Consider the following 20051-nt stretch of genomic DNA (forward strand, 5'->3'; position numbering starts at 1 on the left):
ACATTAAAAATATTGTAGATCCAAGACTATAACTTAAAAAAAAAAACAAAGGCTTTGTCGTCATATAAGAATAATCGTAAGAGCCCAAGGAACCAAATGCTATGGATCTCAGGCAGGTCTGTTAGAGGTTATCAATTTTCTTTCTAAGTAGTAATAGGACTGACTATCTGGCAAAAACAAGATGAAAAATACCTCAAACCAGACTGAGATCAAAACAAGCCTGTTGGCTAAGAGAAAACACAGAAAATTTGCAACTCACCATATTAGTTTGCAGACGCAGAGCAGAACAAGAAGATTCATTAGGCCTCTACATTTCCTTTATTTACATACTTAATTTATAAAAAGTATATAAATAAAAAATGCTTACAAACAAAAATTGAAACAATACTGTAGTGCATCAAGTACAATGTGAATACCATCCTCCCCAGCTCCCACTCCCTAGGGGTCACCAATGTCAACATTATGGTGTTCATCTTTCTGTCAGTCTACTACCTGTTTACATGCCTCTGATTATATTTTGCTCACTTGTTTGTTTTGTTCATTAGTTTCCTGTATTAGGTGAGATCTTATGATATTTATCTTTCACCACCTGGTTTATTTCACTTAGCATAATACTCTCAAGTTCCATCCAAGCTGCAGCAAAAGATAAGAGTTCCCTCTTTCTTTCTGATGTGTAATATTCCACTGTATAAATGTACCACTGTTAGTTTGTTTCTTAAAAATTATTTATTTATTTGTTTATTTACTTTTAGAGAGAGGGAAAGGAGAAAGAGAGGAAGAGAAACATCACTGTGTGGTTGCCTCTCACTTGTTCCCCCAACTGAGGACCTGACATGCAACCTGGTCATGTGCCCTAACTGGGAATCGACCAGCAACACCTGGCTTGCAGGCTGATGCTCAATCCACTGAGCCACAGCAGACAGGGCTTTGTACCACATTTTTCTGATCTATTCATCCACTGATGGGCACTTAGGCTGTTTCCAGCGCTTGGCTATTGAAATTAGCACTGATATGAACATAGGGGTGTATAGGTCCTTTTTAATCGATGTTTCAGGATTTTTAGGGTATAATCCCAGCAATGGAATCACTGGATCAAAAGGCAGGTCCATTTTTTGTTTTTTAAGAAAGTTTCATACGGTTTTCTACAGTGGCTGCATCAGTCTGTATTCCCACCAACAGTGCACTAGGGTTCCCTTTCCTCCACATCCTTGCCAATACTTGTTTGTTGATTGGTTAATGATGGCCTTCCTGACTTGTGTGAGGTGGTATTTTATTGTGGTTTTAATATGCATCTCTCTGATGCCTCATGATGTTGAGCATTCTTTCATATGCCTATGGATCCTCTGTATGTCCTCCTTGGACAAGTGTCTGTAAGGTCCTTTGCCCATTTTTAATTGGATTATCTGTTCTTGGTGTTGAGTCATATAAGTTCTCTATATATTTTGGAGATCAAACCCTTACCAGAGGTATTATTGGCAAATGTTTTTCCATATGGTTGGTTCCCTTTTCATCTTGCTGATGTTTGATTTCACTGAGCAAAAACTCTTTAGTTTGATGTAGTCCCATTTGTTTATCCTTTATTTCCCTTGCCCTAGGAGATATATTGGCAAAAATATTGCTATGTAGGATATCTGACATTTTACTGCCTGTTTTCCTCTAGGACTTTTATGGAGTCATGACTTACATTTAAGTCTTTGATCCATCTTGAGTTTATTCTGGTATATGGCGTCAGCTGGTGGTCTAGTTTCATTTTTTTGCATGTACCTGTCTAGTTCTCCCACCACCATTTGTTGAAAAGGCTCTCTACACTCTATTTTATGCTCCTTCCACCTTTGTCAAATATTAATTGACCATAGAGACCTGGTTTTATTTCTGGGCTCTCTATTCTGTTCCACTGATCTATATGTCTGTTCTTATGCCAGTACCAGACTCTTTTTATTACAGTGGCCTTGTAATATAGTTGGGTATAAGGGATTCTGAATCTTTCTACTGTGTTCTTCTTTTTCAAGAATGCTGAGGCTATCTGGAGTCTTTTTTAGTTTCATGTAAACTTTTAAAATATTTATTCTAGGTGTATGAAATATGTCATTGGTATTTTAATAGGGATATTGATGAATCTGTATATTGCTTTGGGTAGTATGGACATTTTAATGATGTTAATTCTTCTCATCCATGAACATGGTATATGCCTCCATTTATTTGTATCTTCTTTAATTTCTTTCTTCAGTGTTCTGTAGTTTTCCACGTACAGGTCTTTTATGTCCTTGGCTAAGTTTATTCCTAAGTACTCTTTTTTCTTTTGCTATAGCAAATGGGATTTTTTTCTAGTTTCTATCTCTGATATTTTTCATGAACTAATCTTAAGAGTTAATATACCTCTCCCCCTGACTCAGAGTTAATATAGTTCAAGTACCAAAAAAAAAAAAAAAAAAAAAAACCCTCAAGTGAATAAAAAGAAATTATATACCCCAGGCAGTAAAATGAGAAATTTTTAATTTTTCATATTATTTCTCTTTTTCTGGGTATATTTTCCTAATTTGAAAAAATGGAAATAACACACTTGTGGGACATCTGGTCAGGATGGCTAAATAGGAAAGTCTATGTTCAGATTCTCCCATGATCACACCAATATTACAACTAAATTATACAATAACTATCATTGAGAAGCACCCAAAGACCAGCTGAAGAGAACTCCTATAACTAAGATATAAAGAAGAAGCCACATCAACATTGGTAGGAGGGATGGAGCCACAAAACAGGCAAGTCCCTTACCCAAGGTTAGGTGGTAAGAGCAGGGAGAGATATCTCACTTATGGAAGTATCTCCTGAAGAACAAAGGATCCCGTCCCCACACCAAAGACACCAGTCCAAAGTGCCAGTGCTGGGAAGAGGAATCCCCACATCTGGCTATGAAAATCAGTTCGCACTGTATACAAGAAAAAAAAGGGCTTCAGAAGACTAAGACATGCACTCTTAATGGGCTATCACACAAACTTACTCACTATAAGCTCCAGGGCTTGGACTCCAGCTCAAAAGGCACACAGGACATAAGGAGAAGAAATAAATTGACTAACTTCAGGGGGAGGGCAGTAGGGGAAGGAGTTGGGGCAACTCTCTCTGGGAACTAAAGTGCTGAAAGACACCACTGTTCCTTTGTTCAGTTCTCCTTTCACGTAGCCAGTCTGTCACAGGCGGGAGCTAAATCTGTGCTAACAACCTCCACTCAACTCTGGTGATTCCCTAAGATCCAACCCCAACTTGCTCATCTAGCCAGCTTTGTGGAGTCAGCACCCACATAACAGCATGTCTGTTGCAGTCTTGGCCATCCCTCACAGCCAGTCAACTGAGGGTCAACCCTGACAACAGACATGCCCACAGCACTAGAGGCCCAAGTACAACAAGAGAGTACAAACAACCCACAAAAGGGACACCCATGGAGCACCCAGCTCAGTGACCGAGGAGACTGTGCCACTGGGCCCCACAGGACACCTTCTATTGTACATAAGGCCACCCTACCAAGACAGACTGGGAAACACAAAAGCCCTACAAGCTCTACCCACTACATACAAACAAAAGAAGGGGGCAGCCAAAATGAGGACACAAAAAAATTTTCCAAATGAAAAAAAGGATGTACCTCTAGGAAAAGAATGAAACAAAATGGAGATAAGCAATCTACCACATACAGAGTTCAAAAACACTGATTACAAGGATGCTAATGAATTTAGGGGAAGAATAGATGGACTCAGAGATAATTTCACAAAGAGATAGAAACCATAAGAAAACAAACCATAAAAAAAGAACCAGTCAAAAATAAAGAATAGATAAAATGAAAATTACACAGGAGGAAATCAATAACATATTAGACAAAGCAGAGCATCAAATCAGTGACTGAAAGATAAGACAGTGGAACATACCCAACCACAATGATAAGAAAAAAAAAAGAATAAAATACCTAGGATTGTTTTAAGCGACTTCTTAGACAATACCAAGAATTATCAACATTCATAATCATAGAGGTACCAGAAGTAGAATGGAGAGCAAGTAAGGGATTGAAAACCTGTTTGAAGAAATAATGACTGAAGATTTCCCTAAACCTGGCAAAGAAAGCAAACACACAAACCCAGGAAGTGCAGGAGTCCCACACAAGACGAACCCAAAGAGGCCCACACCAACACACATCATAATCAAAATGCCAAAGGTTAAAAAACAAAGTGAGAATCTTAAAAGCATCAAGAGAAAAGTAGTTACTTACAAGAGAGATTGATTAAAACAGTCAGCTGATTTCTCAATAGACACTTTGCAGGCCAGAGGGATTAGCACAAAAATATTTAAAGTAATGAAAAGGAAGAACTTACATAAAGCTTCCCAGACAAGAAAAAGTTAAGAGTTCATCACCACTAATTCAGTATGACAAAAAATGTTAAAGGCATTTCTTAAAGTAGAAAAGAACAGTTCAAAGATATAAATAAGAAAAATATTTTTTAAAATTCTGACTGAAAAAGGCAAACAGTAAAGGCAGTTCGATCAATCCCCTACGTAGCCAGTACAAGGTTAGAAGACAAAAATAGAAAAAAGATTATATGTAATTAAAAGAATATATTAGGGGATACACACAAACAACCCTAAAAAAGCTTTTAAAAAATGACAAAAATATAAACACGGAAAGAGGGAGTAAAAATGGTAGTGATTTTAAAATGTGTTTGAACTTAAGAGACCATTAATTTAAAACAGACTTGCATAAAAACAGCTTGGTATATTTGAAGCACATGGTAATCACAAGTCAAAAACGTACAAAAGACATACAAGAAATAAGAAAGGAATCCAAACATAACAGAAAGTTATCAACATATAAGAGAATAAAAAAGGAACAGGAAATAACTACAAAAACAATCAGAAAACAATAAAATGCCTATCAATAATTACTTTAAATATAAATGGGTTAAATGCTCCAATCACAACATAGGGTGGCTGAATGGGTTTAAAAAAAATAAGATCTATACATATGCTGCCTACCTGAGACTCATTTCATATCAAAAGACACACATTGGATGTAAAGAGATAAAAAAGATATTTCACTAAAATAATTGTTTTTTTAAAAGACTAGTGTAGCAATACTTTTACTAACAGACTAGACTTAAAACAAAGGCTGTAACAAGAGAGAATGAAGGAGATTTAATAATGCTGAAAAGATCAATCCAGTAAGAGGATATAAATGTTGTAAACATCTATACACCCAACGTAGGAGCACCTCAATATATAAAGCACATATTGATGGAAAAAAAGGGAGAGACCTACACTAATAGAGTCAGAGAGGGGGCTTGAACATTCAATTGATATCAATGAATAGATCATCCAGATAGAAAATCAACAAGGAAATAGTGGTCTTAAATGACATAGTAGAGCATATGAACTAAATTGATACTGACACAACATTTGACCCTAAAGTAGCAGAATATACATTCTTTTCAAGTGTACAAGGAACATTTCTAGCACAGACCACATGTCAAGTGAGAAAATGTGGGGAACCGCTCCTTGTGGTTTGGGGAATTGTAGCCCAAGCCATGAGCCAGGAACCCCCAGGAGGCCTTTGAGTCTCAACAGAACACTGAAAGGCTGAGGTAGACAGGACCAAAGGTCACTCAGAGGGTTTCCATGGGAATTGGATTTAAAGAATGCTTATTATGCTTTGGAGCTTGCTCTGCTTTACTTATCTCTTAGTTAACTATAAACAATCTCTAGCAAGAAATATATGAAACCTTGCACCTAATGCCAGTGTGGTGTCAAGATGTTTAATAGACCCTAACACAGACTGGTCACTGTGCACTCTATACTGATATCTATAATCTGTAACTGTCAACTGTAATCCAGGCGCCTAAAAGCTATTGACGATTTATGAATTTTGACCTTGTATCTTCTCCCATGCATACCCTTCTCAATAAAAAGCATGAGGGATGGAGGTCTTGCACTTTCTCCACTAGAGGGAACAGCCGCCTCCTTTTCCCCCCAAACAGAGTATAGTATCCTGTATAAGTTTGTTCTGCCATGGTCGTGAAACCTCTGCTGGACAGAGTGGTTTCCAACTGAACCAGGGTGTCGGAGGCAGCTGAGCCTCATCTGGCACCCAGATATGGGGCCTCAAGAAAACAAATATCAGTTAATTTAATAAGACATCATTTCAAGCACCTTCTTCAATCAGAATGGTATGAAACTAGAAATCAACTACTGGAAGAAAACTGTTACATAATGATAAAGGGAATGATAAAGGCACCCAACAGAAGAGCACCTATATATGTAAAGGAAATCTTGATCGGTATAAAAGGAGAGATAGACAGGAATATAGTCAGAGTAGGGAATTGTAACACCCCATTGACTTCAATGGATAGATCTTCCAGACAGATAATCAACAGGAAGACAGGCCTTAAATGACACCCTAGATCAAATGAATTTAATTGATATCTTCAGAGTATTTCATTCCAAAAGAGCAGAATATACATGCTTTTTAAGTGCACATGGAATGTTTTGTAGGATAGACTACATGTTAGGGTATAAATCAAGTCTCAATAAATTTAAGGGGACTAAAATCATATCAAGCATTTTCTCTGACCACATTGCTATGAAACAAGAAATCAATCACAAGAAGAAAACTGAAACACACACAAAGATATGGAGCTAAATAACATGTTAATAAACAAGGAATGAGTCAACAACAAGATCAAGGATAGAATCAAGAAATACTCTGAAACAAATGAAAATAAGAACACAGTGATCCAAAATGTGGAACACAGGGAAAGCAATCCTAAGAGGGAAATTCATATCATTACAGGCCTATCTCAAGAAACAAGAAAAAAACTCAAATAAATAATCTAACTTTACACTTAAAAGAAACCTGAAAAAGAACAACAGCAAAGCCCAAGTGAGTAGAATGAAGTAAAAAAACATCAGAGCAGAAATAAATGAAATAGTCTAAAAAATGGATACAAAAGATCAATGAATACAAGAGTTGGTTCGCTGAAAAAATAAGACTAATAAACCTTTAACCAGACTCATCAAGTAAAAAGGGGGGTCCAAATAAATAAAATTGAAAATGAAAGAGAAATAACAAATAAAAAGAATTGTAAGAAAATATCATGAACAACTATATAACAAATTGGATAACCTGGACAAAAATGGATAAATTCCTAGAAACATATAGTCTTCTAAAACTAAATCAAGAAGAATCAGAGAATCTGAATAGACAGATTACACCTAGTGAAACTGAAGCAGTAATCAAAAAAACTTTCAACAAACAAACCCAAGACCAGATGACATAGCAGGTGAATTTTACCAAACATTCCAGGTAGAAGTAATACCTCTCTCCTCAAACTATTTTTAAAAAACTCAAGAGGAGGGAACGCTTCCAGGCTCAATTAGGACCAGCACTACTCTAATTCCAAAACGAAATAGAGACACTACAAAAAATGAAAATTATAAACCAATATCCATGATGAACAGAGATGTTAAAATCCTCCACAAACTATTAGGAAACTGAATACAGCAACACATCGAAAAGATTACACACTATGATCTAGTGAGATTTATTCTGGGAATGAAAGGTTGGTACAGCATTCACAAATCAATAAATGTGATATACCACATAAACAAAATCAAGGATAAAACCCACAATTCTACTAATAGATAAAGAAAAAGAATTTGATAAAATCCAACACCCATTTATGATAAAAGCTCTCAGCAAAGTGGGAATAGAGGGAACATACCTAAACATAATAGAGACCATATATGATAAACCCACTGCCAGCATCATACTCAATGGGCAAAAACTACAAGCATTTCCCTTAAGATGGGAAACAAGACAGGATGTCCATTTTCACCTCTCCAATCAACATAGTTCTGGAAATCTCAGCCATAGTAATCAAAGAAGAAATAAAAGGCACTTCTGGCCAAGAGGGAGGCTTAGACTGACACACTCGGTTTCCCTCTACAACTAGAAAGGAATACAACTACCTCAAAACAAAAGATAACTAGAAATTCCAGAAAACAAAACTACAAAGAAGCCCAACATATGAAGTTATAAACCAGCAGTGCTCATAGGACAGATAGGAGGGGCAAAATCGGGCAGTGCTGTTTGCGGTAGCAGTGGGGACAGTGGCAGGGGGAGCAATCCCAGCTATAGTCAAGCCCAGACAGCTCGCAATCCCAACTCTGGGGAAGGCAGCTCCCCCCCTTGCCTCGGACGGTGAGGCCCAGAGGACAGGAGGATGGATCCCGGTCTCCCAGCGGAGAATAACAGCAGGAATCCATCTTTGACCCCCGCCCCCACTCAAAGCGGCACAGCGCCGCAAAATAGGTTGCGGATCACCGCCAGGTAGTAACGAGTACATGGGGCTTCGCCCCCTACAGCCTACCCACAAAGCATAGCAAAACACAAATCTGTCAAAATGAGGCAGACAACTATAGAAATCCCAGTGATGCAGCTCACCAGACAGCAGATGAAGAATCAGGCAGCAGATAAAGAATCTGACAGACGAACAAATAAGAACCCTTTCAGAGGCTCAATTCAGAGCTATAGTTATTAGGTGGCTTACAGAATTAACAAAAGAGTTGGAACAAGACCCAGAAGGATTGAAAGCCACTCATACTGAAACGAACGAAAACACATACGAAGCAAGTGGTGAGGAAATAAAATCCAGAGATCAAATCAACAAACCAAAACATAGGGGAGGAACAGTCAACCAGTGCAGAAAAAGGAAACGGAAAGTAAGGAAAGCAAGGAGAGGATCAGAAACTTCTGTGACAGCTATAAGAGATCGAACATACGGATTATAGGATTGCCAGAGGGCGAAGAAGAACTAGAAATAGAAAAATTAAGTGAAAATATAATAAAGCAGAACTTCCCAAACTTGGAGAAGGAAATAGACTTACAGGTCCAGGCAGCACAGAGAGTTCCAGAAAAACCGGACCCAGGGAGAATCACTCCAAGACACATTATCATCAAATTGTCAAAAATTAAAGATAAAGAGAGAATCTTTAAAGCAGCAAGAGAAAAGAAAACAATCTTGTACAAAGGGGTCCCAATTAGACTATCAGCTGACTTCTCAAGGGAGACCCTGCAGGTGAGAAGGGACTGGCAAGAAATATTCAAAGTAATGGAGAGCAAAAACCTACAGCCACGAATACTCTATCCAGTGAAGCTGTAATTCAGAATAGAAGGGTAGAGAAAGTGCTTCCAGGACAAAGTAAAACTGAAGGAGTTCATCAGATCAAAACCACTGTTATAGGAGATGTTAAAGGGACTGGTTTAGAAAAAGGAGGATCAAAACTATGAACATTAAAAGGAAAACTGCATCACAAGAACCAACAACAGAAGCTAGGGAATCAAAACAAAGGGAAACTAAGTAGGCAACAAGAGTGGACAAAGAACTATAGGTATGGGGAACATACTGGGGGGAGGTCAGCTGGGGAGGAAGGGGGAGAGGGAGGGAGATATACAGGAATTAAGAAGCATAGTAGGAGGGAATGGAATAGATGGGAAGAGGTTGAGAAGAACTATATGCACAACCAATGGACATGGACTAAAAGAGGGGGACAACTGAAGGGAGAGGGGCCACCAGATGGAAGGGAGCAGAGGGAAGGGAAACTGGGACAACTGTAACAGTATAATCAATAAAACATATTTTAAAAAAGAAAAAGAAGAAGAAATAAAAGGCATCCAAACAGGAAAGGAAGAAGTGAAACTATCTTTATTTGCAGATGACATGATACTGTAGGGAACCCAAGATTCCACCAAAAAACTACTAGATCTGATAAATGAATTGAGCGAAGTAGCAGGAAACAAAATTAGTATCCAGAAATCAGTTGCATTTTTATATGCCAAATAATGAACTAACAGAAAGGGAAGTTAAAAAATAAATTCCATTCACAATTGTTTCAATAAGAATAAAATATCTAGGAGTAAATCTAACCAAGGATATAAAAGACCTGTATTTGGAAAATTGTAAGACATTGAAGAGAGAAACTGAAGAAGATACAAGTAGAAGCACAAACTGTGTTCCTGGATAGGAAGAATTAACATCATTCAAATGTCCATGTTACCCAAAGCAATCTACAGATTCAATGCATTTCCTATCAAGATTCCAAAGTTGTATTTCACAGAACTAGAACAAATATTTCAAAACTTTACATGGAACCACAAAGGTCCCACAGAGCAACAATGATCTTGAGAAAGAATAATAAAGTTGGAGAAATCATACTACCTAATAGCAAACCATACTTATAGTAATAGTCATCTAAGTAACATGGTACTGGCATAAAAACACACACATAGATCAATGAAACAGAACAGAGAGCCCAGAAATAATCTTACACCTTTATAGTCAATTAATATTTGACAGAAGAAGAAAGCACATACAATGCACTAAAGATAGTTTATTCAATAAATGGTGTTGGGAAAATTGGACAGGTACCTGCAGAAAAACAAAACTAGACCACATTCTTACACCTCACACAAGAATAAATTCAAAATGGACTGAAGACTTAAATATTAGACCCAAAACCACAAAAATTCTAGAAGGAAACATATGCAGTAAAATCTCAGACATTGCACGTAGCAATATTTTATCTATCTCCCCAGACAAGGAAAACAAAAGAAATAATAAACAAACGGGGCTAAATCAAACTAAAAAGTTTTTGCACAGCAAAGGAAATCATCAACAAAATAAAAAGATAAAGCACGGAATGAGAGAACATATTCACCAATACACGTAATAAGGGGTTAATATCCAAAATTTATAAAGAACAACAAAACTCAACACCATAAAACACTCCAATTAAAAAATGAGCAAAGTACCTGAATAGACACTTCTCCAAAGATGGCCAGCAGACATATGAAAAGATGTTCAACATCACTACCCATCAGAGAAATGTAAATTAAAACCAGAGTGAGGTATCACCTCACACTTGTCAGAATGGCCATCATCATAAATCAAAAAACAACTAGTGCCGATGAGGATGTAAAGAAAACTAACCCTTTTGCACTGTTGGTGGGAATGCAGACTGGTGCAACCACTATGGAAAGTAGTATGGAGATACCTCAAAAAATTCAAAATGAAACTGCCTTTTGACTCAGAGATCCCACTTCTGGGAATATGTCTGAAGAAACTCAAAACATTAATTCAAAAGAACATAAGCATTCTGATGTTCACTGTGGCATTATTTACAATCACCAAGCTATGTAAGCAGCCCCAGTGTCCATTAGGAGATGAGTGGATAAAGCAACTATGGGACATTTACACAATGGAATACTACTCAGCCATGAAAAACAAACTTTTGCCATTTCTGACAGCATGGATGGACCTGGAGAACATTATGCTAAGTGAAATAGGCCACCAGAGAAGGACAAATACCATATGATTTCACTTACATGTGGAATACAACCAACAAACTGAACTAACAAGCAAAACAGAGAGAGACTCAGATAGCAGAATGAAAGCTGTTGAAGAGGGCAGTTAGGAGGGAAAAGAAGAGGGGCAACAGTGTGGTGGTTGCAAGGGGGAAGGGGTAAAAAGGGGATTAAATGGTAATGGAAAAATTACATTTAAAAAAATTTTTTAAAGAAAATTGAAAAACACACGAAGACATGGAGTTAAATAAGATGTTACTAACCAACAAATGTGTTATCAACAAGATCAACAAGGATATCAAAAGATACACTGAGACAAAAATGAAAACACAACAGCTCAAAACCTATGGGACACAGACAAAGCAATTCTAGGAGGAAAATTCAAAGTGATATAGGCCTACCTCAAGAAACAAGAAAAATCTCAAATAAACAATCTAAACTTACAGCAAAAGGAACCAGAAAAGAACAACCAACAAAGCCCAAAGGGAGTAGAAGGAAGAAAATAAAGATCAGAGTGGAAATCAGTGATCTGGAAATTAGAAAAATAATACAAAAGATTAATGAAACTAAGAGCTGGTTCTTTAAAAAGATAAACAAAATTGACAAACCTTTAGCCAGGCTCATCAGAAAAAAAAAGGGCCCAAATATATAATATCAGAAATAAAATAGAAGTGACAAATAATACCAAAAAATATGTAGCAATATCAGGAAATACTACAAACAATTGTATGACAAGAAATTGAACAATATGGAAGAAACAGATAAATTACTACAAATATACAGTCTTTCAAGACTAATTCAGGAAGAAATAGTATCTGAACAGACTGATAGCTACTAACAAAATAGAATCAGTAATCAAAAAATCCCAACAAAGACAAGTCCTGGACCTGAGGCCTTCACAAGTGAATTTAACCAGAGTCAAGGAAGATAAAAGCTATTATTTTCAAACTATTTCCAAAATTTGGAAAGAAGGAAGGCTCCTAAACTCAGTTTATGAAGCCAGCATTACCCTGACACCAAACCAGCTACACATTACAAAGCAAGAAAATTTTAGGCCAATATTCCTGAACATGGATACTAAAATCCTCAACAAAATGTTAACAAACCAGATCCAGTGATACAATAAAAATATCATACACCATGATCAAGTGGGATTTATTCCTGGGATGCAAGGTTGATTCAATATCCACAAATCTATGAACGTGATTCACCAGATAAACAGAATGAATAACAGATACATAAAAGCATTTAGTAAGTTCTAGCACCCACTTGTGATAAAAACTCTTAGCAAAGTAGGGAGAGAGGCAACATACTTCAACTAATGAAGGCCACATATGACAAACCCACAGCTAACATCATACTAAAGTGTGAAAAGCGAAAAACATTTTTTAAATATATTTTATTGATTATGTTGTTACAGTTATCCCAATTTTTTTCCCTTTGCTCCCTTCTACTCAGTACTCCCCTTCCCCCAGCAATCCCACACCTCTTAGTTCATGTCCATGGGTTGTGCATATAAGTTCTTTGGCTTCACCTTTTCCTATATTATTCTTAAGTTCCCCCTATCTATTTTGTACCAACCGATGATGCTTCTTAATCCCTGCACCATTTCCTCATTTCTCCCACTTCCTCCTCCCAACTGATAACCTACCAAATGATCTCCATACCAATGATTCTGTTCTTATTCTGATTTGCTTAGATTTTATTTTTATTTTTTAGATTCAGTTGTTGATAGTTGTGTTTGTTGTCATTTTAGTGTTCACAGTTTTGATCTTCTTCTTCTTCTTCTTCTTAAGTAAGTCCCTTTGATATTTCATATAATAATGGCTTGGTGATGATGAACTCTTTTGGCTTTACCTTGTCTGGGAAGCACTTCATCTGCCCTTCCATTCTAAGTGATAGCTTTGCTGGATAGAGTAATCTTTGTTGTAGGTCCTTGCTTTTCATCACATTGAATACTGCTTGCCAGTCCCTTTTTGCCTGCGAAGTGCTCCCTGAGAAATCAGTTGACAGTGTCATAGGCCCTCCTCTGCAGACAACTCTCCTCTTCTCTCCAGCTGCTTCCAGGACTCTCCCTCCAGCCTTCACCCTTGGCACGCCAGTCATGCTGTGTCTTGGTGTGGCCCCACCGGGTACAACTAGCCCAGGACTATCCGTACTTTCCGGACTCACATCCACTTCCCTCGCAAAACATGGATGGGGGTTCTCCTCCACTATCCCCTCACACAAGTTTTCAACTTCCAGATCTTGCTCTTCTACGGGCACCGCCATGATTCGGATGTTGGCATGTTTAAAGTTGTCCCAGAGGTTCCTAAGCCTCTCCTCATTTTCTTCAATTCTCGTTTCCTCATTCAGCACCAGTTGACTGTCTTTTTCTTCCTTATTTTCCAAATCATTGACTTGAACACTGGTTTTCTTCCCTTCATCATTGGTTTTGTGTGAATTTTCTTTCATTTCACTTAGAATAGCCTTCACTTCTTCTCTTATGCGTTTCCCATACTCAAGCATATCTGTCAAGCCTGTGAGCACCTTTATCACCAGTGTTTGGAATTCTGAGTCTGTTAGGTTGGCTATCCCTTGGTTAGATTGGCTATCTCCTCATCACTTAGTTCTTCCACTGGAACCTTGATCCGTTCCCCCTTTTGGGCCATACTTCTCTGTCTCCTCATCTTGACAGACTCCTGTGTTTGCCTTTGTGTCTTAGGTAGAGCTGTCGCTCCTGATACATTGTAAGGGGCGGAGCCTTAAGAATTCATCAGTACAGGGCTACATGTTTCACCACGTTGTGGTGCTGTGTGGGAGAGAGGTCTAAGAGGGAAAAATGCTGTTTGCCCAGCACTTGCCCCTTTTCCAGGCACTTCTCCCACTTCCGTATGAGACTGGTGCCTCTCTAGCTGTTGCCCTGGCCGTCGTTCCCAGAGTAGGTGGGTCTATGGATGTCCTTGGACCGTGAGGGCCCTTTAAACAGGCGGACTCTGCTGAGAGACCGGTAGTTTCTGCCTCCACGCCAACTGACACTGGTCTGCACAAGAAAAAGCAATGAGGCTTGATTCTCCCTGGTGCTGGGACCATGTGCTGCAATGTCTGTTGAAGAGCTGGAAACGCTCTACAGGTGTGCCTCCCAACTTCCTAAAACGTGTGACTGCACTTTCTGCCGGCCTGCTGCTGACGCTGCCACTGCCACCGCCACCGTACCACATCCTCTCTGCCCCAGCTCTGCCCCTACCTGTTTGGATGAGTATTTCTTCCTTATATTTTTTTTTCTGGACTTCCATGTAGTTTGATTTTCTGGAACTTCTGGTTGTTTCTAGCTTTGAGGTTGTATTCTTTCTTAGTTGTGGAGGGAGACGCAACGTGTCTGTATATGCCTCCATCTTGGCCAGATTCAACAATATTCTTACAGGTTTTTTTTCCTACACCCACCCAGCCACACATACATGCACACACATCTAAAAACATCTTTCTTAAGATGAGGAACAAGAGAAGGGTGTCCACTCTCACCAATTTTATTCGACATGTGTAGAATGTGCCTGAAATAGGAAGTATAACCTGTTTTTTACTTAGTGTAATTTTATTTTAATTGTGTAAGAAGAGGAAAGCCTGTCATCAAACAATAACAAAAATGCCTTTTTAACCCACTGTCTGACTTTTTCTTTTTTGGGGGTAGGGGGCTGGGGGTATTTTGGATTTCAATTTTGATTTGAAATTTTACATGTCAGATAGTTGTAGCTAAAAGCATTTCTTCTTCCTCTGATCTTGATGGTTTTCCTTTCCCCTATATTTCCCTTGTTTGTCCTGTATATTACCAAATACTGCAGCCAACCTGGACACATCCCATATTTTGGAAGCGTGTCCTGTCAAAGACACACACAGGGGCAACTTCCCAGCTGACACAATCCAGCCAGTACCAAAGAGCATCATACTGTCGCACACATTTTCAACACCACCCTGCATAATAATATCCATTCTTCTGCATTTTGAAAATGACTTTTTTTTATAAGACACCTCACATTTCTATTTCAGTGTCCCAAAACTCAGTTTATTATTATTCAGGTGATCTAATTTTAAAAATCACTTCTTATAGTCCAGTAATGATTTCTCAGATTTTTATTATGCAGGAAAGCTCTTCCCAACCTCTGCCATTCTTTGATATTACTGGTGTTTAAAGTAAAAGGAAAGAATGCCTTATGACATGAACCCTTTATTTTAAATCTGATTTGCTTTTCATTAAAGGGGGAAAAAATAAGTGTTCTCACTTTCAAACATGTCAGTCTGCTCAGGTGTTTCAGTCATTTAGCAGAAATGTAGGTTGGATCTGTCTGCAATCAAGTATGTAATACCTCTCTGAGCTTCCACACTCCTCCCAAAGTTGTCAAAGAAGACAATTAGGAAAAGTGCTGAGCACTAAAACAGCCACAGTGGTGAGCCCTCTATAACCTACTGACTAGCATAGTGTTTGCTATAGCTATTAAGGAAGGGTCCTGTTTACCTAAAAAGGTACAATGGTGTAGAGGTCATCGTAACACAATACAGAGGAGTGAAGAGCCCCAGCATTTCTCCCCCAAAATGAACTTCACACTGAAGCCTTGCAGAAGTTACCTCGCGTGCATGGTAGGAAATGCACTGGAAGATCCAGTCCATAGCAGGTGAGTACAAGGGAAGATAGGATGAAAGTTCCACTCCTTGGACCACCAAGTGGTTCTGGACTGTATCCCCATGAATCTACAGGAAACCAAATACACACTTAGACAAGGAAGGAAAGTCACATTATAAACAAAGAACATGTAACTCACAGACTACATGCTCATAAGCATTTGGATGGCCCTGATAGAAATTGCCTGGCTTCTCCGTTTTTGTTTTTTATTTTGTTTTGTTTTGTTAACTAGAAAAAGGAAACAAATGTTTCCCATGTCACCAAGCTGTGCTATTCTGGCAATGTGCACTGTGAAAAGAAGTAACCTGACAAGAACAGAGCCAGCAGATGTTAAAAAGAAAGTCTGATTAACTGTTGATATTTCCTGTCAACAAGTACATATTAATTCTGCTTATTCAGTACAATCAACAAATTCTAATTGTCTGTAACAGATGCTGGTAAAATTTTCTAGGGTTTACACTTTTAAAGAGCTTTAAGGCAATCTCAAATTGGAAAAGCAACTGAGTTTTGTGAATTCGTGACCATGTAACTATTATATCAATTAGCTATTCTGCATTGTTCTCTTACCTGTTTGAATGTAAGAAGGAAGTCAAAAAAGTTCTTATTTAGGCTTTCTTTGAGATGTGGAGCCACTTCCATTCCCACCTGCAGCCAAATTTAAAAAAAAAAATAAGAAAAAAGAAACTCCCTTCACTATGGAACAACAGGTTGCAATTAATATATACAATATGATGCCATTTTGTAAATTGAAAATGTACACAGATAGATACAGGCATTGGGAAGACCAGAACGTTTTTATTCTTTTTTGTTTTTCTATCTTCTTATTTAATAAGAATGTATAATTTTAATTTTAAAAAACCCAGAAGCTATTTTAAATAATAAAGAGACATTTGCAGTAATAATCTTTGTAATTTCCCAAAGATAATGAATGTATTTTAAAACAGATGACAATGAGAACAAATCAATACAACACTTGGAGGAATGTACCCTCAAGGTTGTGTATACAATTTTCTCTCCCTTTGTGAAAAATGATAAAAATACATGGATTATGGTATGTAAGAGAGACATCTTGGACTTCACTTTGTATTGTTAAAATATATGGGTTCATTCTTTGCTGGGCAGTCATGGAAAGAGACAAATTCTAATATATTTCTAAAAATTTTACAAAAGCATGAAACATAACAATTCTATAATCCATTGGTCCTGCATTAATTGCTTTTTTAAAAAAAGACTAATATTTGCTGCTGAAAGAATTTGCTAACCAGAGAGAAGGTGGCCAGAGGCCTGGGATTCGATGGAAAGTGAAGGTCTGAGCTACAAAGCATCTCAATGTTCCTTAAATTAAGCTCCTCGGATATACCTCAGATACTTGTTTGCTTTAGTACAAAACTTTGTGAGGAAAGTTGCTTTTCTAGGACATGGTTTTTTCCAACAGGGACAGACTTCTGCCATTCACCTCCTCCCTACCCAGAAGCAGGAAGAACATTATCAATAGTGATATTTTGATATGGCTGTGAAGAACTCCTTTGAGAAGAATTATGCAAGATTTGTGGGGTGTTAACTTCCAAGGGCAGCTCTATGGCTGCTGGGGATGTCTCATGATTAAAAATCTAAACAAAACAAAACACAAACACTAACAACAAATCTCAGATCCAGTTCTACTGTGTTTTGGGTTTTCGTGCCTTTTTTCTTTTGAAATTTAATTTTATTGTTTTTCTATTACATTTTTCCCTCCCATTTCTACACCCCCCCACCCAGCCCACCCTTTCTCCCACAGTCATTCCCCACCTGACTGTCCATGTCCATGGGTTATTTATGCTAGTTCCTTTACTAGACCCTTCCCCTATTTACCACCCCCCCCACCCCCGCCAATTAACTGTTTTTCTGTTCCTGGTTCAATTTTGTTCATTTCTTTGTGTTGTTCCCTAGTCTCCCGTATTAGGTTATATCATATGGCATTTTTCTTTCATCACCTGGCTTATTTTGCTAAGCATAATCTCTCTAGTTCCATCCATGTTGTCGCAAATGGAAGAAGTTCCTTCTTTCTCTATGCTGCATAGTATTCCATTCTGTAAATGTACCACAGTTTTTTAATCCACTCATGAAATGCCCTTCTTTGTCTCTTTTTATGGCCTTTGCTATGAAATCTGTCTTTTCTGATATAAGTATAGCTAACCCAGTTTTTTTTTTTCACGTCCATTTGCCTGGAATATCTTTTTTCACCCCTTCACTTTCATTCTGTGTAAATCTTTTGTTCTGAGCTGTGTCTCTTATAGACAGCATATATGTGGGTCTCCTTTTCATATCCATTCTGCTACCCTATGTCTTTTGATTGGAGCATTTAATCCATTTACATTTAAGGTTATTATTGACAGGTATTTATTCATTTTCCTTTGTACCTGCATTCCTCTTCCTCTCTTTTTCTTAAAACATTCCCTTTAGCATGTCTTGCAATGTTGGTTTGGTGGAGATGTATTCTTTTAGTCTTCCTTTGTCTGAGTAACTCCTTATTTCACCTTCCATCTTGAAGGAGAGCCATGGTTGTAGGCCTTTGTTTTCATTGCTTGAAATATTTTTTGCCATTCTCTTCTGGCTTGTAGTGTTTCTATTGAGAAATCAGTTGATAGCCTTATTGGAGCTCCCTTGTATGTTATTTGCTGTTTTTCTCTTGCTGCTTTTAGGATTCTCTTTGTCTTTGAAAGTTGGCATTTTAATTATGATGTGCCTTGGAGTGGGCCTTTTTGGGTTCATCTTCATTGGGACCCTCTGTGCTTCCTGGACTTGCATGACTTTTTCTCTCATCAAGTTCGGAAAATTTTCTGTTATTACTTTTTCTTTTTTAAAATTAAAATTTATTTATTTATTTATTTATTTATTTATTTAATTTTATTTTTAGAAAGAGGGAAAAGGAGAAAGAGAGGGAGTAAAACATCACTGTGTGGTTGCCTCTTAGTTGTGCCCCCCAACTGGGGACCTGACATGCAACCTAGTTATGTGCCTTGACTAGGAATCAAAACAGCGACACTTGGTTCGCAGGCCAACGTTCAACCCACTTAGCCACAGCAGCCAGACTGTTATTATTTTTTCAATCAGGTTTTCTATCCCTTGCTCCTCTTCTTCTCCTTCTTGTAATCCTATGATTCTAATGTTGTTTTGTCTCATGTTGTTCTGCAGTTCTCTTAAACCCTCTTCATTCTTTTTAAAACTTTTTTCATTTTGTTGTATTCTCTGGGAATTTTTTTCTACATTGTCCTCTAACTCATTGATCTGATCCTCTGCTTCAATTAGCCTGTTTTTGATTGATTCCACTGTTCTTCAGTTCAGAAATTGTATTCTTCATTTCTTCCTGGTTCTATTGATAGTTTCTATGTCCTTTTTTATGCTGGTGTAGTTCTCAGAAAGTTCCTTGTAGCTTCCCTAGAGTTTGTTGTAGTTTCCGCTGAGTTTGTCAAGTTCATTGAGCTTCCTTACAACCATTCTTTTGAATTCCATGTCTGATAGTTGACTTATGTCTGTTCCATCTATCTCTCTTTCTGGGGATCCTCTTTTCCTTTCATTGGGAGGTTGTTTTTGTGTCTCTCCACATTGGATGCTTCTTGTTTGTTTTTGTTTCTTGGATTTGTCTGCTTTGATTTCCCACTTTCATGGTATGAGATTCTGTATAGGAGACCTAGGGGATTGAGTGGTGCAGTCTCTTTGATCTCCTGAGCTTGATGCTCTTGGGATGCCCTTTATGTCATTTGTTCAAACTTTCTGGTTATATTTCAGTTATTCTTTGGTGGAACCTTCCCTCTGGTATGTTGATTTAGACTCACTCTGCCCACCTTGTCTTGAGTTCTTTTGTGAAGATGCTGTTAAAACATAAACACACAACCCAGGCAAGAAACACACACCCTCAAAAATATCCCCCACTGGCAATCACAGTATCATTAGCAAATGAGCCAGTATTAATAAAGATGTAAAGAGGTTAAGACTATTACACTATTTGAAAAACTGATCAGT

General features: G+C 37.8%; 1 protein-coding gene across 1 annotated transcript in view; it reads right to left on the reverse strand.

The window, feature by feature from the left end:
* VPS35L (VPS35 endosomal protein sorting factor like) overlaps window positions 1–20051 on the reverse strand; it is a 152857-nt gene that overhangs the window by 71835 nt on the left and 60971 nt on the right. Inside the window, exons 13-14 of the mRNA XM_090279397.1 lie at window positions 16617–16694; window positions 15995–16117 (exon numbers count right to left, since the gene is read on the reverse strand). Coding sequence (XP_090135523.1) covers window positions 15995–16117; window positions 16617–16694 — 201 coding nt within the window. The remainder of the gene's footprint in view (window positions 1–15994; window positions 16118–16616; window positions 16695–20051) is intronic.

Source organism: Furipterus horrens, unplaced genomic scaffold (assembly GCF_987537825.1).
Source record: "Furipterus horrens unplaced genomic scaffold, mFurHor1.1.pri manual_scaffold_5, whole genome shotgun sequence".
Taxonomy (NCBI): Eukaryota; Metazoa; Chordata; class Mammalia; order Chiroptera; family Furipteridae; genus Furipterus; species Furipterus horrens.